The 27,524-nt window shown below is 41.8% G+C and overlaps 1 protein-coding gene across 30 annotated transcripts in view; it reads left to right on the top strand.

The window, feature by feature from the left end:
- The window catches only part of ESRRG (estrogen related receptor gamma), a 645,982-nt gene that overhangs the window by 312,006 nt on the left and 306,452 nt on the right, over positions 1-27,524 (top strand). For 2 of the 30 annotated variants that reach the window (XM_067027576.1, XM_067027694.1), the window contains exon 1: positions 22,812-23,000. The exons of 24 other annotated variants lie outside the window; for them this stretch is intronic. In XM_067027576.1, the coding sequence (XP_066883677.1) occupies positions 22,993-23,000 (8 nt within the window). In that variant the 5' untranslated portion in view covers positions 22,812-22,992. Of the gene's footprint in view, positions 1-10,854; positions 10,885-17,646; positions 17,668-22,811; positions 23,001-27,524 lie in introns of those variants that run through there. 4 more of the 30 variants (XM_067027574.1, XM_067027595.1, XM_059039260.2 and 1 more) reach the window with 3 other exon arrangements.

The raw sequence follows: 27,524 nt of genomic DNA, 5'->3' as shown, positions 1-27,524 counted from the left end.
CTGGGAACAAGAGAGGGATATGCAAATTCTACATGATCGCAGACTCTAAAGTATCTACTTGGTCAGTTGATGATAGCGGAACTTTCCAAGCCCTTCGGGAACCAAAGTATGGAAAATTTTGGAGGAACAGTTTCAAGTTCCTTTCTGAGAATGAGAAGTAATGACAGTGTCATTCTACTAAAGGCTCCGGGATCCAATCTGAAATTTGAATTTATGTGAGTATGGCCTAAAATTAAGAACAAGGCCCTTGGCTTCAGCAACATTAGGCCTCTTACCTTCAGTTTCCTTCTCCATAAAATGGGATCAGTAATAATCAAACCCAAAGGCTTATTAGTATAAGGATGAAGTTAAATTGGGAAATGTTTATAAAACAATTTTCACGTGATATCCAATCATGTTCTAATAGTATAATAGCATCATTATCACTAACCTCTGCTTATCACCTCTCTTGACTTCTGAGCCAGGGGGTAAACTGTACTCGATGCGGCCGGTGAGCCCAGATCACACAGCTAGTACTTAAAACTCAAGGTCAGTAGGTGTGCCAGCACGCATAAGTCCACACTGTACTTTTGATTCTGATACTACATTTCAGGGTACTGTTTGTTTACAAGTCCAGATAAATGTATTGTATTAGAACTGTACCCTTAGCCAGTGTGCGTACCCTTACTGATTAAACACTGTCTGTCTGTCTCTAAGCTTGTGTTTGTGTTTTTCCTTTCACATTTCCTGGGATCCGGGGGACTTGGGCACCTTGTCATTAGAACTGAGCTTAAGTTCAAATTCACTCCACCTGTCCTCCCTTTACATCTCAGCATATGATAATATTTAGGTACATCTTGCTGTTCCCCTAGTTTTGTTACCAAGGGAAATGTAAGAAACTTGAGTGGGCGTTTACATTCCCAACTGGATGCTATAGAATTGACATTGATTGACACTTCAGCGCAGACAGTGGGTTGGCTTCATTGGCTGGGAAGGTTTTGCCACAGAGGAGCTCATGGATCCAGCTTAAATCTGAGGACTTAAGATGTAGTTGGGAGACCTATCTGCCTAGACTATGTACCCTTTCAGTACTGGGCTGATGAAACCATATCATTCCATTTCCAGAGAGTCCTTGTTAAGACGCTGATGCCAAGGAGTTACTTTAAGTCCTTCTCCTTCTAAAATGCTTCGTAGAGTGTAAGCCACCTTGCTGAAGTCATACAGCTGTTCGGTGGCAGAGACTGGATTTGAATCCAGGGTTGCTTAGCTCTACCCACTATGCACACTTCCAGCATCAGTAGAAACCAAACGCATTTATTAGCTTATTTGTCTTTTGCATTAAATGTAACTTAGGATCCGCCATCCCAGATTTTCAGGCTGTCCCGTCCTTCTTTGAGTCTCTGAAATGTCACTAACAAATTCAGAGGTCCGATTACCCGCTGAAAAACATTAGAGGGAATTTGTAGAGCTCCTTACAATATATCTTTGCCTGCATTACCCTATCGGACACTGACAGCAACCCAACATGGGTACTATTGTCCACATTTTACTGTTTTCTTTTTACAAGGAGAACATCTAAGCCACACCGAGATATAGAAGCAGTAGTGATGGCGCTCAGTCCCACGTACTGTTCTGAGGCTCAGGCCAGAGATTTCGCCATCCAAACCTTGCCTGAAGGGGCAGGAAGAATGTACTACATGGGGCTTCCCTGGTGGCGCAGTGGTTGAGAGTCCGCCTGCCGATGCAGGGGACACGGGTTCGTGGCCCGGTCCGGGAGGGATGCCACATGTCGCGGAGCAACTAAGCCTGTGCGCCACAACTACTGACCCTGTGCTGTAGAGCCCATGAGCCACAACTACTGAAGCTCGTGCACCTACAGCCCGTGCTCCGCAACAAGAGAAGCCACCAGAATGAGAAGCCCGTGCACCGCAACGAAGAGTAGCCCCCGCTCGCCGCAACTAAAGGAAGCCCACGCGCAGCAACGAAGACCCAACGCAGCCAGAAAACAAACAAACAAAAAAAGAACAGACCTCTGTGGCACTGTGGCACCTTCTACAGGCCACTGACCTCCTTCCTGACCAAGTACTATCATGCAGAACCACATGCAGACAGATACTGAATGTATGTTTCTAAAACATTTATTCTTCGTTTCGTAAGGCGGGGCAGGTAGAAAGCCATCTCAGCAGGGTTCATGGTTTGTTACTTCCCCAACTTCACAAAAATGTGCTACAAGTCCGTCACGATGTGACACTAGTTTGGTAATTTGGCATGCGTCTTCAGCATTCCTTCCTTCTCCAGAGCATATGCTCTAAGATGCTTGTGTTTGAAAGGGTGAGTCACAGTTAATCATTATAAGAAATAGGCTTAGCACTTCATAAACTCTAGGAAAGACTGTTTTCTTTTCAAAACATTTCAATTACTCAGCCTTTTTATGCATTAAAACCCAATTATGAGTTAGTATGTTGGAGAGTTTCAAAAGCTGTTCCCTGTAGGATCTGTGCCTAAGATTTTCTCATTCAGTAGTTCACACCCTCTCCAATCCAGGCTTTGTGAAAAATAAAAAAAAATAATAATAATATTAAATGTAAAAAGGAGAAGAAGCTTAAAACAGAGAGAGGCACTTGACAAGACATTGGGCATTATTCCCTAAAATGACAGTTCTTGAGGGATGCAGGGGTTGGGGAGAGGGGCGAATGTCATTTTCCAACTTTTCTGGACTCTGCTCCCTTGTTAGATGTGCATATGGTTTTATCAACAAAAGGGATAAACAAGAGAAACATCTTATAGTTGGAAACTTATCTCCATGGGCTCCAGCCAGGTGTGTGTTGTAAAAGGTGCGTGTGAAGCAGACTTGTCTTTCATTGTAATGGAAGACAGTTGATCAGTAGCAAAAGTTGTGAATATTATTTTAATGCTTTTTGCACTATATATAAAATCATAGGCTAGTAGCCAGTGGAAGTTTCAGATTTCCCTGAAAATTTTCTTTGAGTCTAATGCCTTGAATCCTGTAAAGACAGCTTACATTCCCACCAGAAACCTGGTGGCTCTAACATTCTAGAAGAGAAGATAAACACGTCTGTTGAATTAGAAAACCTAACAGTTGGGAAGAACTGGAATCCAACTTATTGGTCAGCCTAGGAAGGCAAATGAAAATAAGGTTAAGTGATTTAAATTTCTTAAAAGTAATGTGTTTTCTTTTGTGTTTTTCCTCCTGGCACTAAAGCAAAGCCATATCCAAGCAATAACTAAAGTAAGATTATGGAATTCCAAAGGGGAATACATAGAATAACTCTCCAGCATCTAAAATGCCATCACAATATTAACATTTCTAAAAATCATCAGAGAAATGTGCAGTTTCTTTCTAGACATAAAGGAAGCAACACAATGAATCCATTGCCACTATTTGGGGATATTTTATATAACCTTCCATGCAATGATACTATGGTGCTCTTTCTTTAGCTACTACTAATGTAAGTCAATCGATTTCATCATTGTAAATTCCTTAAAAAGTAGAACAATTGGCTATTAGAGTTGAAAGGGTCTTTGCATCCAGTTCAGAGACGTGATTCTCAGGGAGGATTTGTGCCTTATGCAGTTTTTCAGATGATGAGAATGCTGCGACGTAGGTCCAGGTACCCTGATGTTAATCTAAGGTTTTCCTCACAGGATTTCTCTCAGAAATATCTTTGAGTTTAGAGAGTTGGGAATGGGAGGGAATCAAAAGCAGGAAGGCTAAGATAGAAGCTAAAGACCCTATTTCCCTTCTCTTACTGGGTAGCCTCATCTTCAATTCCAACAACAATTAAAGAACCAAGCGAAACTGCTAGGTGGCAGCATTATTTTTGAATCTTGTCTCAACTCAGGATGGTATCTTCTATGCGGAGCCAAAGTTAAGATAAGTGTCTGGATTGTGTGCCTTCTTTGTAAATCTGGAAGAGTGTATTAAGTTTCCAAATGATATTGAGATTTGCTAAGTTAAGTCCTACTTGTCAATAGCTCCTCTTGTTGGATATTTAAAGTTCAAGAGCTGTGTTTGCTTTAGTTAAGTGCTCTGAAGTGTTTCAATGGCCATTGGTCCGTTTATATAAACAAATGAAGGAACACACACTGATAATCCATGATACCCAGAAGCTGCCCAAGCCTGAGTGGTAGAAACCCTCGATGACTTGAAGATAAGCCTTCCACACACCTGCTTAATTCACGCTGCTGGACAACAACAGGTGTTTGCCATCAGGTTCAAACGGCTTAAGGGGGCAGGACTGGGAAAAAATATTTCCTACTTTCAGAACATGCTTTTTTAGAAATTTGTTAATTTGCGGGCACTTGACTAAGTGTAACTACAAACTTGGTACCATTATCTGTCTCCAGGAAGTACATTTTCCTTTGTTCTTGGTCATCTCTTTTACGCTGGAGATGATTTTAGTTGGGTTTGTGAAAAAATTGGTTTCCTCCAAGTGTTATTTTATATATTTTTTCATGCGTTCGGACTTTGAGAGAAGATCATTATTTCTTAAGGAAACTGTTTTCGAACAGTGACTCATTTTCTAGTTAACATCCATCTCCACCACACACAGTTACAAACGTTTTTCTTGTGATAACTTTTAAGGTTTACTCACTTTGCAACTTTCACAGCTGCAAGACAGTATTGTTAACTCTGGTCGCTGTGCTGTAGACTACATCCCTGTGACTTATTTATCGTATAACTGGAATTTTATACCATTTGATCCCTTTCACCCGTTTTGCCCACCTACCACCTCTGGCAACCACCAGTCTGTAGATCAGTGACTCTGAAAGCTACTTGAGCATAGGACATATCTAAGTCTGGGTTGAAATTCACTATCAACTAATGTCATTGTCAAATGACTCTAAAAAAGGTATCTCCATCTTGATAGAAAGAGTCAGATGGCCCCGTTCTGAGATCCTATAATTGATCGTGCCAAGGTTTCTAAAAGGTGGATGTAATTGTGCCAGAGTCCTAACTCCCATCCTGCTCAGCCAGGTGGTAGGGACAGTGACTCCACCAGGAGGTCAGCAGCCTGAGCTTTGAATCCATATAGACCCAGTTTTCAAGCCCAGCTTTTGTCCCTGAGTAGTCATGTGACACTACACAATAATAGTAAAATGGAAATAATATTATCTGCCACAAAATATCATCGTGGGACTCAGATGAGGCAATGTATAAGGTTGAATGATACGGAATTTTCCTTACTTGACCCTGCAAAACCCGAACAATTTCAAATGGTTCAGCTGAATGGGTAACCCATTTAGTATATTCCAGCAAATTGAAACTCCTACTAAATAGCAACTTCCAAAAAAGTCAGTATGGGCTGGAAGGAGGCAAATCTGAATTTACTCGTGAAAGTAAGCACACATCTGTCCCAGGAGGAAGGAGCAGACAAGTAAAAGGGATGTCGGCAGTAGTTACCAATGGCTCTACTTTCCAAGCATCTATGACAGGTGACCTAACCCTGGTATGCCCTTGTTAGCTCAGACCTCTATATGAATTGACACACATAAAACGGAATCTATAAAACGGAGTCAGGCTCTCTAAAAACATCATGATGTAGTTTATTCACGTTTTAGACATGTTTTCCAAAAAAACTCTGATCAAGTATTAGCAGCCCACAAAGGTAGGGAAAGCAAAGTTCATGAAACCACAAAGAGAGAGTTGGTAGACAAGGGGAGGAGAGCTTCTCTGGGAAGACAAGCTTTTGTGAATGGAGCTGGCACTTGGTACAGAATTTAAAACTAGCCGTCTTACCACTCTCTCTGTCCCATCATATGTGACACCTGGACCTGTTGTCGCCAGTTATAAATATCAGGGAATTTATTAACCCTAGCAAGCCTGGGTGGCTAATTGCAAAGCAGGATACGTATTGCTTGTAAGGGGCTTAAGGCAAATGCTGGATGGACTCAGCGAAGAATCTCAGAGCCGCTGAACCACCTGCTATGCGTTGACACATCTTGGTTCACACAAGAACTTGAGAACACTTCTGAATTCTTGAATGATTGCCTGGAGTTGAAAGGCTTAGTGGCATGAGAACTTGAGCTGAAGAAAAGATGATATCATGTCATAGATAGGATCATCCTGTCATAATTATAATTGAAGGCAGTTTGTTCTGACATTAAGACAAAAGTGTGTACAAAGACGTTAGGTTTGGTTTTTCCTACAATTTAAATCAGCTTTAAGAAGTTGTTTTCTCCTCTTTTTCTCTTGCCTTTCATCTCTCCGTGTTTTGAATATTTTTCCCTCCACGGGTGTCTTAATGTCATTAAAGAGGAATGAAGGAATAAGCTTAAACTTTTCCAGAAGGAATTGGATGAAAATTGGATAGATTCTCAGCTTTCCCTGATCCGGAATGAGTTGTGAGGGTTAGAGAGAAATGGAGGTGCGTTACAACCAGGCAAACGCAACGAGGTGTTGGCAAAGGAGCTTAAGAGCTGTAGTCTGGGCTGTGGGAACTTCCCAAAGACTGCCCTGTCCACGGAAAATTTTAGCAGGCTTTGCTTTTATATTTATTAAGTTTGGGTATGGTGGCATATCTTCCTCGAAGAAATTCCCATTTTTCTCTCCTAGGTAGGGTGAAGAACTCTTTCTCTCTGCCACATACCCCCTTCATTTCCTATACGTTTTTTCTGTTGCTTGGTGTGAATGGGAATGTTTATTTCCAACATTGTATTGTTTGTATCTGCTCCACTTCCTGTAAATATTTTCATCGTTCTGCAGAGCTGCACACCCTCTTTTCTGTTAGGCTCATTGTTTGAGGTGGTAGGACATGCACACCCTCTCCAATTCATTTTCTGAAAGGTGTTCTATCTCTGCGTTTAGTGTCATTCACGGTAACTAACCTCGTTGACAACTGGTAGAATTGTCTAATTGTAGTAGTGAGCTGAAAAACAGTGAGTATCGCAGAAATAAAAAACACTTCATAAAACTAGTTTTAGTTCATTCAATAACAACAGCAAATTACTAAATCCGCACTAGGTACAAGGAGCTGTGATCAGTCCTGCAAGAGAGGAAACAGTGGGAAAGAAGACACAGCCTTTGCCCTGAAGGGACTTAATCCTACAAAAGCCATGCTTAGAAGGCGAAGGGCCATACCACAAGGCAGAAGGTGATTGGGGCCATAAGGCATTTGCTAGCAACATTAGTACAGAAGAGGGACCAAATCTGTTGGGCGAATGGAAGGAAGCCTCTTAAAGAAGAAGAGATGTATGGCTTTAAAACATAGGTAGCATTTTAAGTAGTTTCTGTTATGTTGGTTTTCCTCCTCGTTACAAGGCAATAAGTGGTTCTTAAAGAAAAAAAAAAATCAGAATATACAAAGAAGGTAATTTTAAAGCACCATACCTGGGACTTCCCTGGTGGCGCAGTGGTTGAGAATCTGCCTGCCAACGCAGGGGACACGGGTTCGATCTCTGGTCTGGGAAGATCCCACATGTCGCGGAGCAACTAAGAGAAGCCACCGCAGTGAGAAGCCCGCGCACCGCAGCGAAGAGTAGCCCCCGCTCGCCGCAACTAGAGAAAGCCCGTGCGCAGCAACGAACACCCAATGCAGCCAAAAATAAATAAATAAATCTGTGACTCTGTTTTAAGAAAATAATAATAAAATAAATAAAAACACCATACCTGCTGGAAGACAGCTTTTGTTAACAAGGGGCAACTAAAACATGGGCTCCGAGGATGAGGATGCAGCTGCCAGGTGCCTGACGGTTGGACTGACTGCTGGTCATCTGATGTCCAGCGTGTCCTTGCCCTTTCCCAGACTTCCAAGCTCTCTCCCGGAAGAGCACATCCCAAACTAGGTGATGGTGCCTTCTTCCTCTGTAATTTTCTATTTGTTGCTACAATATTTCTTAATGCCCAGCAGACAGACAATCTCATCTGTCTGCAAGGGAAGGTGACTCTTTTTGCTTTTCTGGCCGATATTTAAATGCAATATTATATCAATTCATTAATGGGTAATTAAGTGACAAGAACATCACTTCATTTCCCCTGTGAATGACACCACCTTTCCTTCTTTCCAAAAATCTGGTTCAGGAGATTTTGGTGGATTGAATACATTGTATTTCTTTTAACACCTTTGTTGTTTAAAACCAGTATTGTTTCATTTGAGGGGTGAGGAAATGTGCTAACCTTGTCTTCGTTGGTGCAGCAGTGCAGAAATGATAACTATATATACATTTTTTTTATATAAAAATAGAGAGGAGCAGGAAGGAGAGAGACAACTTATTTAAATCCCGAATACAATCAGACCTCATATGCATTGTTAAAAAAAAAAAAAGCCCTAAAGAATTGCATATGGATTAGAGGGATGAATATTCTATTATTTCAGTCTGTTCTGCTGATCTTCTTATTGTGACTTTGTGCTTCAGAAATCTGCCAGGAATTTGGCTTTGCCGTAGTCGGCAGTAATTTTAAATGTGTATCAAGCACTTGATAGTGTATGATCTGCGTGCTGTTGCATTCCTATTCCCTAAATTTTCCACCAATTTATTACTTTTTTCATACTGTTTTAATATTTCAGGATGATGAATATATACAGCATCATTAAAGGTAAATAAAAAATGCAGGAAATTAAAAAATGGAATATTAGATGTTTCTTTGCAGTAATCCCTTGGCCCAATCGGAATGAAATGTCTCTGTTCTATCAAGTAATCCCTAAACATGAGTAGGAACCTGGGAGTGTCCACACAGCCCTCATGATATTTGTATCGTCTAAGCCTATTTATGTAAGGCTTGAGTAAAAGTTGTTATTAGAAGACCTATAAACCCATTTTACAATTCCGAAAGATATGCTTGTCTCATAATCTTCTCTACCTTTATTATTTTTGCTGGATTTGATGACAGTGTGTTCTTAATTCATTTTTCAGAATGCTATTACTCAATATCTTTTTTCACACTGAGGTGATACATTGGCTATTCTATTGAAATACATTTTAAAGACCAAGAATTGAATTCAGTAGTTCATTTGCATCTTGTAGCTGTTTTTTCAATATTTATAGGAAGAAGAGTTTATTTCCCAGGGTCTTTCACAACTTCCAGATATTATTTGATGCATGTCTAAGGCAAGTTTTCTTTGCCTATAGAGTAAAAGTATTTCCTCTTTTAAGGAAGTCTATTCTATATTGACTCTCTAAGCTCCTATTTTTTTGTTTGTTTTTTTCTCAATAACAACAGTTTGCATTGTGTGATGCTTTACTACAATATTGTTGAAATTGAGTTGTGATCTTTGAACCAAAGAAAGCAACGTTTTGTAAGGAGACTATCTGAATTTAAAAAGATCACAAAATGTTTTCTCTAAACCATGAATAAGATAAGGAAGCCTTGACATATGTTCCACATTGTTTAAATGTCTTGTTTGGAAAGATTTTCTTTCTTTATTGGCAAATCTTCAGTGTTTGCCATCTTTGAAAGACCTCTATATAGGGAGAAGCTTTTCAAATATCTTACAGTCATATGTATGATTCCTTTCTTCTGTTCCTTGCAGTTAGATTTTAGCGTATTCCAGGCTTCTCTTAAGCCAGTTTAGTTCTTTTAAATGTGCAAATATTGATCCAGCAATTGCATGTAAACACTCTTGACTTTCAGGAAAGTTAGGTGTATACCATTTGCATTCTTATTCCAGACACATTAAAGTCCTAGGGCGTTTCCAAAAGTTTGGTTCTTTTACTGTAACATTCCTTATTTGTTGCTTATTTATTTTTGGCTTAAGTACAAAAGGCATCATTCTACGATTCACTGCTTAATCAGAGTCGTGAAATGTGAAGATCAGTAGCTCTTACTGAGTTCACAATTATAAAATGTGTTAAATGACCACAGTTTCTAATGAACACCCACCGATACGGTGTATTTTAAAACCATGTTTCGTACAGCACCCCAAAGGTACGGTGTGGTGAGACCTTTTAAACCCTTTGCTCTAGCTTTGGCAAGTTCGCTTTGATACAGAAGATGAACCCTATTAGTGAATGAGGCATTTCATTAGCCTCTGCGGTAAGTCAAGTTCAAGTTGGCTTTTCCAGGTTCCAATGGAGGAGTCCCAGCCTTGCCCCTTTACACTCGGCAAGTGTGCCATTTGGGATCCGTGCTGTCAGCAACAGTGACAGTTTTCCTCTGGAAGCCAGTTTCTGTGTTGTGTTTGGTCCTCATTTTGCAAAGAAAATAGTGACACCAGATAACATCTGGCCGATAGTCCCCTGGCTGAACTTTACGCCTAGGAAGACATGCAAGAGCTGGGGAGTGGGGGGCGGTTGGGGGGAGGTAGTTTTAAATAGATCACGCACTTCTGCTAGAAAAATGAGCAGCGAGTTGTGCTTTCGTAATGGTCGCGTGACAGTACTGCTCCATTGTGTTCAGTTCATTGGAAATCTGAGCCTCCTTCCACCAGCTGCACTTGACCGTGCCCAGAGGTCTTGCTTGGGTTCGGCTGGCAGATGAAGCTCTGCTGTGTGACAGCTGCAGTGGGTGGGTGCTGCCAGGGGCAGCACAGCCAGGGAGGCCCGAGCCTGGGTGGTCCTCCCCCCAAGGCAGGTGGCAGGAGTGGCCCAGAGCGTGTGGATTAGGGAGAACAGCCACGGAGCCCCCGAGAGGAGAGGGACAATCTGGGCCCCTATTCTGATTATTATCTGGATTCAGTATGCAGTCTATCCCATTCCTCAAGGCCAGGGATGTAGAGAACAGTGTGGCCGAAGGGTTAGAGCTCAGCCTTTGCAGTTGGCTCCCAGCTGTGTGACCTTGGGTCAGTTACTCAATGTCTCTGTACCTCAGTTACCTTATTTGTAAAGTTAGCATAGTGATATTATCTACTTCGAAGGATTAAAGAAAATAATCCTTTAAAAGCACTTAGCTCTGTGCCGGGCAAACAGTCGGCACTCCACATTGCCACCATGAAGCTTTCCTTTGTGGTAAGTGCAACACTTTCTGTTTATAGATGGAGAAACTGAGGCTGTAAATCATGAGCTCACCTAAGACCATTTGGACGGGAATAGAATTCATGTTTCCTAGCTTTCCGGCTATTTTGCTAACCACTAATTTATGCTTCTTCCCTGCATCAAGCCCTTAACATTCGTGTTCTTGATTAAAGTGAGGGAAGGATTTAAGAAAATAATGGTAAGAAATAACCTCATAGAGATTAATTTAATCTGCTGCATCTCATCCTTGAAGCTGATCTTACTTGAAAGAAAAAAAATACACTATGTTTTCCGTCAGTGTCTCCCCACAGCTAAAATGATAGGATTTTTAAAATAGAAATTTTATATTGCTGGTAAAATTGGCAAGTTTTAAAAAATAATAATTTTTCATGACTGTGGAGTCTTGTAGGCTTCTGAATTATCCACAGACATTTAAACTGGCTCTGAGCCTTGGGCAGAATAAGGTAGGAAAGTGTTTACAGTTCATAGCTGTGAATGTACGCTGGAGTATTTTGCTTTAAGCAATACAGAAGCTCCTGGGATAAGCAAAAAGCACATTTTCAAAGTGAAACAGACTGAAGCAAGTAGGAGAAATGTTACGTATTAAGGTTAAAAACTCTTTATAAGGCTGACTTTAAAAAGCATAGACAACGAGGTATCTTTATGCTTCTTCTGTTAATACTGATTTGTGTCTACTTCACAAATTAGTTTTGCAAATTAATATTCGGAGTTGGCTAAATAGCTGGTTATTAAATGTTTGAGAAGAAAAAAAAAGTTGAATTCACCAGTTATTTGAGTGATTTTGACATGCAATTCCCCAAACAAACAGACAAACAAACAAAACTGTTTGTGTATATAGGCGTAGTATAATTCAGCTCCCTCTAGCTTGTGAATTTCATTCTACAGATGGAATTCCCTTCCACCCCCAAAATAAATAATGAACACAGGTCTGTGGCTCGAGTCCACAGTGCAGTCAGGCTGCTAATTTGGTTTGATTACTAGATATAGCCCAGTGGTCTGGGGGTGTTTCTCCTCACCCAATGACAACAGTATTGAGGAGGATAGAGTAGGAGGGGTTATTTTTGTTTTTGTTTTGCTCTGTTTTGTTTTGTTTTTTCATCACCAAGGAGCAAAGCCTTTTTGGCACATTAGCACTATTTTCAGCAAGTAATGCAAAATGGGAAATAATTGGGTTGACGAGCTCCTGGGATATTAGTGGTGCTTCGGGCAGGAAAGCAGGCATTGGAAAATAAATGACAAATTAGTCTGCTTAATCTTTTTATTGTGAATCAGATGCCACGGCAGTGGTTCATAATACATTAATAAACACCAGTTCATGCAACTCAGACGTTATTCCTCAAATTCACAAGAGTGGTAAGAATTCTTTCCCAAGGGAGTGACATGTTTACCGAGTGATTTTCCTCCTATGCAAGCAGGATGTCCTGGTATAAACCCAGGTGAATAACGCTAACAGTGATTTATGTAGAGTGCGTCAGCATTTATGGGCAGTTTCGTGCATATCCACCTGTGTGAGCTTCACTATGACATCCCCTGGGAGGGGCGAGTTTTTCTGTTTCCCAATTTTACAGACAAGACACCTGAGAAGTTAAATGATAGATCAAATGTTGCTTGATGTTGGTCAAGCGAAGATTTGGACCTTGATTTTCTGGCTTCAAAACAATATTCAATATCTTGTAATAACCTATAATGGAAAAGAGTCCGAAAAGGAATATATATATATATATATATATATATATATATATATATATATATATATAATATATGTGTTATATATAATGTATATATATAACAATCACTTTGCTCTACACCTGAAACTAACACAACATTGTAAATCAACTCTACTTCAATAAAAAGTTGTTTGTTTTCAAAAAACACACTTGTGCTCTTGCTGTCCCATCTATGTAGAATTAAAATTGGTAGTGTAACTCTCTGTAGTATAAATTCCGATGTCTGAGTTGAGTCGTGTTCCCCTATCCATTTTAGATAAAGTTTCATAATACTGCAAATATAACTGAATTCCAAAATATTACCAAGTTCCTGATATTGCTAAGACTGCCTTTACGTGTCTTCTTAGCACTGATGACATAAAGGAGTCTTATGACATTTTTCCTGTGGAAACTCTGAGACATGATCACAGCTGAGCCAGCGTGTGTCCCCAAGTATCACTAACCAGGCTAGTCAAGATAACTTGTCTAGGTCCTCTGATGGCTGATCATATCATGTGTTTAACAAACATCAGCTTCTGAGTCCTGGGATTTCCACTGTAGCATCTCCAGAACACGAGTCAGCCCTCGCAGCTCACGGGATCTGTTAGTGACTGGGCATCTTTACAATAAACCTCTCCAACTTGGCTTGGCTTCTCCTGAAGTTCATTCTTCACAATACTTAGACTTAACTGTTCAGCTGTACAGCGTTCTTTCATCCCAGTTAACATGATGTTTTGCAATTATTCTAATACCTGTTGTGGGGGGGATATTTTTGTCTATTGAGTCCCTTCTGTCCTCATTTATATCAGCCCTGTTCTCCATGCTAGATGCATAGGAAAGAGGCGCTAAATGTGTGTTTGTTGATCAATTGACCAGAGGGGCTTTGGCTAACCATGCTCCCTCTTTTTTGTTCACACGAGAGCACCTACCCTGCGGTCAGTTAGGATATGATCATAACACTTAGGAGAGAGAAGGTGATATCCAGCCAATGTCATGGACAAGAGAGGAGTAGGGAAAAAAAAAAAAAAAAAAAAAAAAAAAGATGTGCAAGGGATTCAAACTTTAAAATTAGACTTATGTTTGAGCCAGAGTTTTCAAAATATGTTTCTAAGAAAGAAAGGCTGATTGCTAATGAGAAGCAGACAAATCATAGCACATGGTGAAGAACGCCAGAAGCAAATATCTCTCTCCCTGGCTCATAGCATTTATGAATGCTCTGTCTATGCGGGTAAGCGTGGTTGCTATAGTTTTTGCTTTGTTTGTTGTGTGTTCTACTGTGTGAACAAACAGCTCTGCAGAAATTGGAGGCCAATGGCACCCCAAAATAAGTGAAATAGAAACATTATCCATTCAGAAATTATGCCAACGTAAACTTTTCATATAGTTTGGTTTTTGCAAAGCACTTAAATGTATCCTTTCAGTGTTAGATAAAAGCAAAGGTTTCCCTATTCATAAATGAACTTTAAAGAAATGTGTTAAAACAGACAAGGTAAAACACACTAGATTTAATTTCTTTATATAATGACTCTCTTAAACATATATGTCTTCAGCTTGATTGTTTTTTTCCTTCTCTTCCGAGCGGGGGCCTTGGAGACTTGCACGGTAATTATGCGTCCTGCCTTCCTGAGGACAGTCTGTTACTGTTTTCACTAAATAACCTGTGATCATGTAATGGATAAATGGTACTACCTCTGTTTTAATGACCCCCCTTATTTTACAGTGGCCGGCAGTGTGCCAGGGTCAGCTTCTTGGACTCTGTGTTCTCCCTTCCTCAGTACTACCACAAAAACTATTTACGTTTTGCTTGAATAGCTTAAACACCCTTTTAGAAGACTTTAGATTGCTTTTGAACATAATTGAATGCATCTTTAGCCATCACTGGGCTTAAAATGGAAACCCTTTTTTCAGCTTATCTGTATTAAACACCTGTAAAAATCAATGGTACTGTATTTTTTTTTTCTTATAATGCTCTGTTCCTTTAACTAATGCCAGAAATAATGCACAATTTATTCTAGCGTGTTCCCTTCCCTTTGCCTCATGTTCTCCGGTAGTAACTCACTTCTGCTGACTTAATAGTAAACTTGCCAGGTTGATGTTGAAATTCAACCAATTGGAGCCTAATCCTCAAGAAGAAATTTGCTGTCTCTCCTACTGATATCATCCGTCTTCTTCATAATGAATATGCAGAAAGTTTATTTTATTTTTTGCAAATGCACATACTTATAGAAATGACCAATAGGAGAGGTTAGAGTTAACCAGTGATGGTTTTTTTCTTTTTTTTTTTTTTGATCGTTGTTATTTTTCCCTAAAATCAGAAGTCATTACATTTATATTGAAAATATTGAGTGGTTTGTATGAGCTTTATGCCAAACTAAGATTAGTGTGCTGTAGCCCATTACAAATGTGGAAGATTGACCATTTTTATGAGTTAGAATAAAAAATATGATAATAATGTCTTCTCATCATCATAAAGAGAGATGATAATGGCTAAATGAAATATTTATATTATCTCATTTTATTTGATAGGTTCCATCTTCTCCCATACCAAACATCTTCCCCAAGAGCCACCGTAGCCTCCTGTTTAAAAAAGAAATCTTTGTAGAATTCACGTTCTCCATATGTATGCCAATACATCTAGTTGTCCAATATTTGACTCATTTGGACTCTCTTTAGTTTCTGACATTTATTTTGCTTCTCAAAATACAGCCCAGTGATCTAGTATGTTTTGATCAGGGCTGTGCATAAAGGCAGGTGACATTTTAGTTTTGACATGCATCTCTATTTGTCTGTTCCCAAGCATTGCTTTTTGGATTGTGGGCTAATTGTTAAACAAAACTACATACATACATACATGTATATATCTGATATATGCCGTCCACCACTGACCCTCATATTCTGTATACCCCTCTGTCTCTTCATCAGCTGCATTTTGAGGCTTTCCCTTGCCTGTATTTCTTTCTTTTTTGTTTTTTTAATTGGGCTATAGTTGTTTTACAATGTTGGATTAGTTTCTACTGTACAGCAAAGTGAAGTAGAGTTCCCTGTGCTATACAGCAGGTTCTCATTAGTTATCTATTTTATACCTATTAGTGTATATGTCAATCCCAATCCCCCAGTTCATCCCACCCTCCCCCCACCCCTTGGTGTCCATAAGTTTGTTCTCTACATCTGTGTCTCTACTGCTGCCTTGCAAACCGGTTCATCTGTACCATTTTTCTAGATTCCACAAATATGTGTTAATATACAGTATTTGTTTTTCTCCTTCTGACTTACTTCACTCTGTATGACAGTCTCTAGGTCCATCCACGTCTCTGCAAATGAACCAATTTCTTTCCTTTTTATGGCTGAGTAATATTCCATTGTATATATGTACCACATCTTCTTTATCCATTTGTCTGTCGATGAGCATTTAGGTTGCTTCCATGACCTGGCTATTGTAAATAGTGGTGCAGTGAACATTGGGGTGCATGTGTCTTCTTGAACTATGGTTTTCTCTGGGTATATGCCCAGTAGTGGGATTTCTGGGTCATATGGTAACTCTATTTTTAGTGTTTTAAGGAACGTCCATACTGTTCTCTGTAGTGGCTGTATCAATTTACATTCCCACCAGCAGTGCAGGAGGGTTCCCTTTTCTCCACACCCTCTCCAGCATTTATTGTTTGTAGCCTAGCCTGTATTTCTAAGGTTGTATCTCTTTCCTCAAGCTCTATCTTGCCTTCTTCTCAGCTGGACCCTTCCCAATCTTTACCTTTTCTTTGAGGCTTAACATATAGGAACACTGACATAAATGCCACTGTCATGTAAGGATTTTTAATTAATTAGTTAATTAATTAATTAATTTATTTATTTTACTGTGATATTCCCTTTATTGTGGTGATCTTGAACTAAACTCACAACATCTCCGAGGTCTGCTTGTTCTTTAAAGCCTGGTGCCATTTTGAGGTTCCCAGAGGACTAGAGAAAGGGCAAGCATGCTGCCTTCAGCACTAGCTGTGCTGCTTTTTAAAAAATCATTTATTAAACTGTGGTTGATTTACAGTATTGAGGCTTGTTTTATAATGCTCATGTTCTGAACATAGGTATGCAGGTTGTAAGTAGGAACAAAAAGGGACAGAAGTGGCTTGGGGAAAATTCAGGTGTTGCTGCCATTTGCACCAGGGCATCAGTGCACATCTTGAAGCATCCCGTGTGAGTCTGAGGGGTCTGAGAAAGGGGCCCGAGCCCTGATGATCTGAATGTGGTGGGTGGGTGACAGGGATCTGCTACTGCTCTGTTTTCACGGCCACCACTGTCAGAAAAAAGATTCTAAGAGTTTCCAGGAACAGCGTTCAGACATGTAGCTGGGTCCAGTGCTTTCCTGTGAACTGAACTGGCCCTCTCTTCCCCTCCATCCCTGTCTTCCCCTCCATCCCTGTCTTCCCCTCCATCCCTGTCTTCCCCTCCATCCCTGTCTTCCCCTCCATCCCTGTCTTCCCCTCCATCCCTGTCTTCCCCTCCATCCCTCTCTTCCCCTCCATCCCTCTCTTCCCCTCCAGCCCTCTCTTCCCCTCCATCCCTGTCTTCCCCTCCATCCCTCTCTTCCCCTACATCCCTCTCTTCCCCTCCATCCCTCTCTTCCCCTCCATCCCTCTCTTCCCCTCCATCCCTCTCTTCCCCTCCATCCCTCTCTTCCCCTCCATCCCTGTCTTCCCCTCCATCCCTCTCTTCCCCTCCATCCCTGTCTTCCCCTCCATCCCTCTCTTCCCCTCCATCCCTGTCTTCCCCTCCATCCCTCTCTTCCCCTCCATCCCTCTCTTTCCCTCCATCCCTCTCTTCCCCTCCATCCCTGTCTTCCCCTCCATCCCTGTCTTCCCCTCCATCCCTCTCTTCCCCTCCATCCCTCTCTTCCCCTCCATCCCTCTCTTCCCATCCATCCCTCTCTTCCCCTCCATCCCTCTCTCTCTGTTCCTCATTCCTGGTGCTCATCGTCTTGAAGTTAGAGACAAGAAGAAAGGCTTTGCCCAATGTATTCTGACGTAAAGAGATTTTAGCTCTGTGGAAGGTGATGGAGGTAAGCCCAGCGCCTGGCTGACGTTTCAACAGCGCGTCTGTCGGAGCTGCTCGCTCACGCCCCTTCTCGGTGCTGTCTCCTGCCTCTGGAGCTCTGGTCTACCTTCCCCGCGAGAAGGGCCACAGTCCCTCGGGCTTTGATGCTCCACTCCTTGTTGGATCTGCTGCCAGAGACACTGTTTTCGGTTTAGCACTTGTGTTCTGCAGGAGGTGTTCAGGTTTGTTGCAAGCCTGAAGGAAACATGCCTGAGGAATTTTAGCTTTTAGGGAGAAAAAGAAGAAAATGCCCTATTTTTCTGAACACATTGATTTGCTTTAAATGTGTCTTAAATTTCAAGAAAACATTTTGGGTGCAGCACAAAAATGTTGCTCTTTCCAGTTTTCCTTAAATCCCTCATTTTCAAGACTTCAAATGATAGAGGGCTTCCCTGGTGGCGCAGTGGTTGAGAGTCCGCCTGCCAATGCAGGGGACGCAGGTTCATGCCCCGGTCTGGGAAGATCCCACGTGCCGCGGAGCGGCTGGGCCCGTGAGCCATGGCCGCTGAGCCTGCGCGTCCGGAGCCTGTGCTCCGCAACGGGAGAGGCCACAGCAGTGAGAGGCCCGCGTAACACTTAAAAGAAAAAAAATGATAGAAAGGTAACTCATCACACTACTTGGCAGTTGGTGCTTGTTACTGGCCCTAATACATGGTGTTCTGTGTTTTTTTTTTAATGAATTATAGTTGCTGTACAATATTATGTAAGTTAACAGGTATATAATGTAATGGTTCAGAGTTTTTAAAGGTTAGACTCCATTTATGGTTATTATGAAATGTTGGCTATATTCCCCATGTTGTACAATACAATATATCCTCGTGGCTTATTTTATACCTAATAGTTTGTACCTCTTATTCCCCTACCCCTATATCCCTCCTTCCCTTTCCCCACTGGTAACGAACAGCTAGTTTGTTCTCTATATCAGTGAGTCTGCTTCCTTTTTGTTTTATTTACTAGTTTGTTGTATTTTTTTTAGATTCACACGTAAGTGATATCATATGATATTTGTCTTTCTCTGTCTGACCTATTTCATTCAGCATAATGCCCTCCAAATCCATCCACGTTACTGCAAATGGCAAAATTCCATTCTTTTTTATGGTTGACTAGTATTCCATTGTGTAGATATGCATGGTATTCTGTCTTGAAGGATGAGACCCAGAGGTCTTTTTTGTTTTCTTTTACTGTAACAAAGCAGACCCTCATTCAGTTCAGATGTTACCTTAAATGTTAAAACAATCACAAAACACCAAACAGCTTTGCATAGTGAGTAGTAGAATTTAGAGTCAATGTTAGTTCCAAGGCCTTGGCTTAATTAATGATTCTTTCTAAGTCTTCTTGACTTACATCATTAACATTTAGAAAAAGAAATAGTTGGAAAAATAGTACCCACCCTGCAGGGTCCTTGTGAGAACTTAATAAGGTAATGCAGAAATTTAACACAGCACCCTGTATGTACCCGTGTACACACGTAGACCAGCGCGGCACCTGGCAACTACAGTTTCTTCTTCTCCTCCTGTTCTCCCTTCTTTCTAACTTCCTTCCTTCCTTCGCATTTGAGGAAAAAAATTCCTTTGGCAGAATCATATGTGATGAAACTTGGTATTGTACGTAATGACGTCAGGCACTGAGGAATGGTTAGGGTGGGACCAGAGCTGGGAATAAATATTACAAGTACACTGTTGCTCTTGTTACCAAACCTGATGTTTAGTCTCCAAATTGTTCATTTTGGATTCACTGATGAAGTGAACGCATGCTTTCCTCTGTAATCAGGACTCATCCAAGTTCCTAGTTCAGAAGGGACCTGTGTTCAGACCTCACTAGGACTTTGTGTCATCCTCTTAAGGGACCGGAGCGCAGATGTTGTGACACCTCATATTATCTATAAGCTGGGCGGTCACTTTAGAGCAATAACAGCACCCAAACATCAGGAATTGGAAGTTTTCATTTTTTTAATATTTATTTGTTTGGCTGCCCCAGGTCTTGGTTGCAGCCTGCAGGATCTAGTTCCCTGAGCACGGATTGTACCAGGGCCCCCGGCACTGGGGGCGCGGAGTCTTAACCACTGGACCACCAGCAAAGTCCCTAAGTTTTCTTGCCGGCAAGCATCCAAGAACTTTTGGAGGATATTTGCATGTGTCCCTCAATTCCCCCAAAGAGACTCATCTCTGAAAGGAATCTCATTTCAGTGGTCAGAATTGCACTTGGAGGGAGGTTGGCAGCAGGCATTCCTGTAAGATTTCATTCAACTCTAGGTTTCTGTAACCTTTTGAGTCCCGAGAAGGAATGAGCCAAGCATTCCGGAAACTCCATGCCCAGCTATGAAATTAGTCAATTTCTTTCCATGGATGTGTTGGGATTAGTACCGCCCTCGTACCTCAAAGGCACTTGGCAGTGGTTAGCTATTGTTACTACTTAATGAGCCAGATTTCTCAGATAGCCATCCTCGTCTTGGTTCTCTCTCCCCCATCCACGCCTTTGAAAACTGTAATCACAATTCAGGATAAACTTTCAAACTGGCAGAAAGAAGAGAAGCTGCTGCAAGGGAGTGGAGTGTTTCTCAGAAACTTACTGTCTTCTCTCACTTAGCTGAGCCCTGGTTCCTTGCTGTCAACTGTCTGTACCCCAGGGGTCCTTCCCCTACAAAAATGAGAAACCCAAACCTCAAAAGCAAAAGCATTGCACCCCATCCATTTAATGTTTTTTATATTACATTTATAGTCTTTTTAATGATGTCAGAAACAGGAAAAAACTACAAAACCTCTGTTGAAAAATGGAAACAAATTAGTATGGAAAATCCTATTTGCAAAGTAAACATTTCTAATAGCAAGGTGTTGTATTTTGTTTTGCTTTGTTTGGGGGACCATTCTAATGTGTCTGTTAAGACTTGAACCAAATCCTAAGAAAAAAAAGAAGAAAAGAGTTTGCAGACCCTTACAAAATGACAACACATTTCTCATAGAAAATTGTGGGATCTCCAAGAGAGGCCCCCCGTCTTTGCATGTAAAACAATGCCATCATTAGGCAGTGGAAAAATTGTATTCGAATTCTGGGAACTTGAACTTGTTTTCCAAACCAGAAGCTGGTTTACTCACATGTGTGTCAAACCATGACTCAAGGCTGCCATGAACTTGATCGTTAATTGTCCGTTACTGATTATAGCTACCTCTAGAATGCGTTTAGGCTCAAGGAATACAGCATTGGTTCCTTAGTCAAGAATGTGGAATTGCCAGGCTCTCCCAGACAAGAGGAAGCCGCAAATGAGTTACAGAGACCTGGACTCACAGATAGGATGCCTTTACAAGCCTGTTATGCAGCCTGTTTCTGTCATAGTGAGGTAAAGGCAATAACATCACTTGATGATGGGTTTCTTCTCTCCAAATTGCAAGACTGAAATAGAAAGACGACACCTGGGTATAATTCCCAGGTCAGCTAATCTCTGTCCAGCCCTCAAAAGATGCGCAAAAGCAAGTGAAGCTTCGAAGAAGTCTATTAGGGGATGTGTTTCATGGGGCTTAGTATTTCTTACATTTGAGTTTTACCCGATGCTTAATTTAACTCCACGAGTCATATAATACAGTGGGGCAGGACTGGAGCGAGGTGAATGGCATTGCAGTTTGCACGTGACCCTGACCTTGCAAGCCGGGTATTCATTGGAAGTAGGGGAATTCAAATGTTCTATCCTTTTGCATTGTCATGCCTCGCGATGATAAGCACAGAGAAATGTAAATAAAAAAGACCTATTTCAGAACCTTCCGTACAACCTTTTTGTTTTATGACAAAAGACAGTTAATTAACATACTAGCAGTAAGCAGCCTCCCCAAACTCATGCTAATTATGTATTCTGTTGACCGTGACTCCAGTCATAAGGTAATTGGCTCCCAGCAACATGACATTTCAAATCATCTCTTGAAATTACATCAAAAAGCCAGCCTGTTTTGTTTTGATAGGGGAACAATCAATTTGATAAGTGGTAACACAGCTCATTGTTTCGCATTAATTAGACTAATTGCTGCATGTTAGCCTCTGAAATAGACAGAACTTGGAGGAGACAAAGGCTGCGGCCTTTAGCATGCAGCGCATGTGACGGTTCCACTTGCGTGCACAGACTGTAGGCAGGAAGTGGAGCTGTTAGGAAGGCTGCCTTGCGGGAGGCTGGGTGTTCACAGTAGTTTGATGTGTTTTGCTTAATACGCTGGCTTTCACTTACAGCATCCAGGTGCCAAGTCCCACAGAGGAACTAAGAACTGTTTCTCGGCTAACTCGGTTTGGGTTAGATGGAGTGTAAAAGCCTTCTCTCCTTCAAGACCCAGACATTCTTCTGTCCCTGCCAGAGAGGCCCAGCTAGCGTCCCTTTGGAGTATTCTGTGCATACATGCTTAAAAATCAGACGGAAACAAAACAAAGCCAAAACAAAACAAAATACAAAAAGGAAATAACGCACCCCCCCCCGCTTTTTTTTCCCCCCAATTACAAAAAAACCCACAGAGATTCACCAAACTGTCATTGTGGAAACCTAACACTTCAGCCTGCAAATGCCTTTCAGTTTGACAGACTGTACCTTGGATTCAAATCAGACCATGTGATCTTTTTCTTTTTTTTTTTGAAGATGTTGGGGGTAGGAGTTTACTAATTAATTAATTTATTTTTGCTGCGTTGGGTCTTCCTTTCCGTGCGAGGGCTTTCTCTAGTTGCGGCGAGCGGGGGCCACTCTTCATCGCCGTGCGCGGGCCTCTCGCTATCGCGGCCTGTCTTGTTGCCGAGCACAGGCTCCAGACGCGCAGGCTCAGTAGTTGTGGCTCGCGGGCCTAGGTGCTCCACGGCATGTGGGATCTTCCCAGACCAGGGCTCGAACCCGCGTCCCCTGCATTGGCAGGCAGCTTCTCAACCACTGCGCCACCAGGGAAGCCCGGACCATGTGATCTTTCGGACAACAGCACAAGTCAATCTCAACTGGCAATGAAGAGAATTTGACTTGTGAGCAGCCCGGACTCCTGATGCCCACGTAGGTTGGTGAGATCGTGTTACTGGGCGTCTGATGCAATGGAACAGAACTCTTTTCCAAGGAAAAGGCATCCAGCACTTTAAAAACCCAGAGGCACTGCCTCTGTCATTCTGACGCTACCTGGTTATCCGCACACAACTCCTGAATGTTGCTAGCTAACTAAACAGATGTGTGCGTGGGCTCTCTGTCGTTTGTGTACCTATCCGTGTCTCTACTGTTTTTATATGTGAAGTGGGAAATTCGTATAAATATTTCATCCTGCAATTGCATATCATCAAATTCAATGCGATGAGACGGTAAGTCATCTTGTTGGATTTGGGCTGCATCTGACCTAAGAGACAAAGTCTCAAACAACAGACTCTGCTAAACTGCTCCTGCAGCTAGCAGAATAGATTTCACACGCTCCCGGTGTGGAAGGGACTTTCTGTTTCTCACTAATTTCTTCAGCTGTGCCAAGAGTGGTGTTTTCTTTGAACAGGAAGAACATTAGTCTATAAACATAACAGTTTTTTTCATAAGATACATAGCTGCATTACACATCCCCAAACAGTAAGTACGATGTTCCTCCATTTGTAAATGCTTATGGGCTTTCGTTGAAATGACAGAGGGAAATATGACAGTGACATTCGAACCTGGCTTGGAAAATGAATTTGAAACATTTAAATGCCAATGATTTTCTTCTGTGTAGGAAGGCATCTCGGGCAGGGAAGGCAGGGGCCTGCGGACATCGGTACCAAAGAAGAGCATTTCCGTTCTTTTTCCTCACGCCCTCAATGGAGTGATCCTTTGGCAGGAATTTCAAAGCACAAATGTGTGCAGCAGGTTTAATTTGGTCATTAGAAAAAAAAAAAAAAAAAATAGCGTGTGGGGTAGCAGAGGCAAGCAATTAAATAATGGCTCCTATACGTTAATACAGCTTCAACAGCCTTTTAAAAAGGTACAAGGATTTGTGATTTAAGTGTGCTAATGTGCTGTTTTCCCTGTAAAATCCCAGGGTTTATTCCAAAGGTAAATGATGGAGAAAAAAAAAAAAAAAAAGCTCCGAGATTGAAGCCCCTTAACATTCAGTTTAAATGCTGGTTCCGCTCGCCTGAGCACACGTTGGAAGCAGCTTTGTTAGGATTCCAGCCGGCACCCTGGCTGTCACCACCGGTCCTTGTACAGTCAAGCCCCACTCCGTGCAGAGCAAATCTTTGCTCAGTTAATCGAGCGTCAGTCACCAGTAAGCTTGGCTGCCGGCCCAGGTTGTTAGACCTTTTCCTGCTACACCTGAATGAGATATTGACGGGACATTGCTACCCAAACAACAGAGTTGAGAAACGGGATAAAGAAATAAATTAATTAAATTGTCATGGGGCTGACAGAATAGTTTTGAAAATGCCACTTACACGTCCAGTGTACAAGCAGAACAGGGAAACTACTGCTTCGCTTGGTGCGAGGTGGTGTCTCCTTTGATTGGTGGCCTTGTTTTCTTTCTTTCCATCTTGGGATGTGGATTTGGAATGGTGGTGGGGAGGGGAAAGAGAGATACTGTCTGCTGATTAACACGTGTAGAACCTTTTTGTCCAACAGGGACCTGCTGTGTAGCACAGGGAACTCGGCTCAATATTATGTGGCAGCCTAGATGGGAGGGAGTTTGAGAAAGAATGGCTCATGTACGTGTGTGGATGAATCACTTTGCTGTACGGCTGAGGCTAGCACAGCATTGTTAATCAACTGTACTCCAATATGAAATAAAAAGTTAAGGGACTTCCCTGGTGGCGCAGTGGTTAAGAGTCCGCCTGCCAGTGCAGGGGTCATGGGTTCGAGCCCTGGTCCGGGAAGATCCCACATGCCACGGAGCGGCTGGGCCCGTGAGCCACAACTACTGATCCTGCACTCTAGAGCCCACGTGCCACAACTACTGAGCCCACATGCCACAACTACTGAAGCCTGTGCGCCTAGAACCCGTGCTCCGCAACAAGAGAAGCCACCACAGTGAGAAGCCCGCGCACCGCAACGAAGAGTAGCCCCCGCTCGCCACAACTAGAGAAAGTCCGCACGCAGCAACGAAAGACCCAACGCAGCCAAAAATAAATAAATAAAAAAATAACTTTAAAGTAAGTAAATAAAAAGTTAAAAAAAAAAAAAAAAAAAAAGAACCTTTTGGCCAGTTATACTTGTTGCTAAATTCACATAAGGCCTATTATCTACCGAATAAAAGCTTCCCCAAACAAGACACTGTGGAATCAAGTGAAAAGGCTTTGGGGTAGGGAGAAAACTCTGGCAGTGGGTAATTTCTGCTGAGGAGAAAAATAAGGATCAGAGAAAATCAGGGACAGAGAATAAAAAAGACATAAAGTAGAAATAGTTTTTAAATAGGAGTGGCTGGCAGAGCTATTAATCATACAGAGCTCTGAGCTACAGGGGTTACGTGAGCCCCACTAAGACCAAAGGACATGGAAAATGCTGAATATATCATCAAAAGCTCCCCCTTTCCCAAAAGTATAACAGGGATGCCCTGTTCAAATAGGCTAAAAGATCGATGTAAAAATCTAAGGAGTTTTAGTAAATATTGAGAGTCTTTGGTTTTCCACTGTTGAATTAATGGTCTGTTGTGGTCGTGGCAGTTCTTACTCTCATCCTAAGTGGAAAAAGTGAATTTCACTGATGCCAGTAGATCATTCAGGTTGTTCAGCAGCATTGATGAGAGCGGGGAGGGGAGGGGGGAGGGGCGAGCATGCTGATGAACCTGAACCCTCTAGCAAGCCTTTGTTTCAAGAAACTCTTAATTGGAGGTTTGCCGGGAGGAATCAGAAATTACTGTAGGTTCTGAAGATTTAATAACTTCTTTTAAAATAGATTCAGTACTCTTGTAGCATGCATGTGCTATTTGAATGCATAATTTCTCCTAGAAATTATGGAATTTCTGCTCAGAGCTGTGTCTGTATTGATAAAAGGACAATTCTGAGAGTGCTGGCATTTTGCTCCCTTCAGGTCCACACCTCATTTTCCTGCTAGAGGTAGCTGTTTCGGGACTCCATGAACTGGTGTAACTGGAATAGTGAACAGTGGCCCTTCCTATTTCAGTCTTTTACTCCCTACTATAAGCACAGACCTTCTGGTGGATCACACAGAGTCTGGACTTTGATGGCTCAGCCAAAGACGAAGGCAGGGCAGAGACATAAAATCACTTAGTTACAAGTCATTATTGAGGACTCACTGTCATACAGCATGGCTCAAGGTATGGAGGGAATATCTTCAAGATATGTAAGATCGGACTTCCCTGGTGGCTCGGTGGATAAGACTCCGCGCTCCCAATGCAGGGCTCCCGGGTTCGATCCCTGGTCAGGGAACTAGATCCCACACGCATGCTGTAACTGAGTTTGCATGCCACAACTAAGGAGCCCATGTGCTGCAACTAAGGAGCTGGTGAGCCACAACTAAGGAGCCCACAAGTTGCAACTAAGGAGCCTGCCTGCTGCAACTAAGACCCAACACAACCAAAAAAGTAAAAAAAAAAAAAAAAAAAAAAGATATATAAGATCACTTTTCCCTCTAGTAGATTACTGCTCTTAGCATTGGTTTCATAATCTATAAGTAGGGTTACTAATATCTACCTCTACTCACAGAGTTGCTGAGAAAATTATGTGGCTCTAAGTCTCCCAGCCTGGTCTTTAGCATATTAACTGCTTCATGGTCACCATTTTTGGGAATATGGGTTGTGTATCTATGGTAACAAAGAATCATGGTGAACGTTTGAAATTTCCTTCTAATACATACATGGCCAGATTCATGGATGTACAACCTGTGTAGTCACGCAGGGCCCAGTGCTCAGAAGAGCCTTGCCCTTGGTTTAATGTTCTCCTGTCGCCATCTTGAAATCCTTCATATATTTTCTTTTTATTGGGGTATAGTTGTTTTACAACATTCTGTTAGTTTCTACTGTACAGTGAAGTGCAGGTCCCTGTGCTATACAGCAGATTCTTTTTTTTTGTTTTTAATTTTATTTATTTATTTTTGGCTGCGTTGGGTCCTTGTTGCTGCGCGTGGGCTTTCCCTAGCTGTGTCAACGGGCTTCTCATTGCAGCGGCCTCTCTTGTTGTGGAGGACAGGCTCTAGGCGCGCAGGCCCCAGTAGTTGTGGTGCATGGGCTCAGCAACTGTGGCCCGTGGGCCCTAGAGCGCAGGCTCAGTAGTTGTAGCGCCTGGGCTTAGTTGCTCTGCAGCATGTGGGATCTGCCCGGACCAGGGCTCGAACCCATGTCCCCTGCATTGGCAGGTGGATTCTTAACCGCTGCACCACCAGGGAAGCCCTATACAGCATATTCTTAATAGTTATCTATTTTATACATATTAGTGTATACATGTCAATCCCAATCTCTCAATTCATCCCACCCCCACTTTCCCCGTTTGGTGTCCATATATTTGTTCTCTACATCCGAGTCTCTGTTTCTGCCCTTCAAACTGGTTCTTTGGTACCATTTTTCTAGATTCCACATATATGCGTTAATATACGATATTTGTTTTTCTTTTTCTGACTTACTTCACTCCGTATGACAGTCTGTATGTCCATCCACGTCTCTACAAATGACCCAATTTCATTTCCTTCTATGGCCGAATAATATTCCATTGCATATATATATGTACCACATCTTCTTTATCCATTCGTCTGTCAGTGGACATTTAGGTTGCTTCCATGACCTGGCTACTGTAAATAGTGCTGCAATGAACATTGGGGTGCATGTGTCTTTTTGAATTATGCTTCTCTCTGGGTATATGCCCAGTAGTGGGATTACTGTGTCATTTGATAATTCTATTTTTAGTTTTTTAAGGAACGTC

This window comes from Kogia breviceps, chromosome 1 (assembly GCF_026419965.1).
Source record: "Kogia breviceps isolate mKogBre1 chromosome 1, mKogBre1 haplotype 1, whole genome shotgun sequence".
Classification (NCBI taxonomy): Eukaryota; Metazoa; Chordata; class Mammalia; order Artiodactyla; family Physeteridae; genus Kogia; species Kogia breviceps.
The sequence above is the reverse complement of the archived record's forward strand: the minus strand, read 5'-3'. Positions and strand labels throughout refer to the sequence as shown.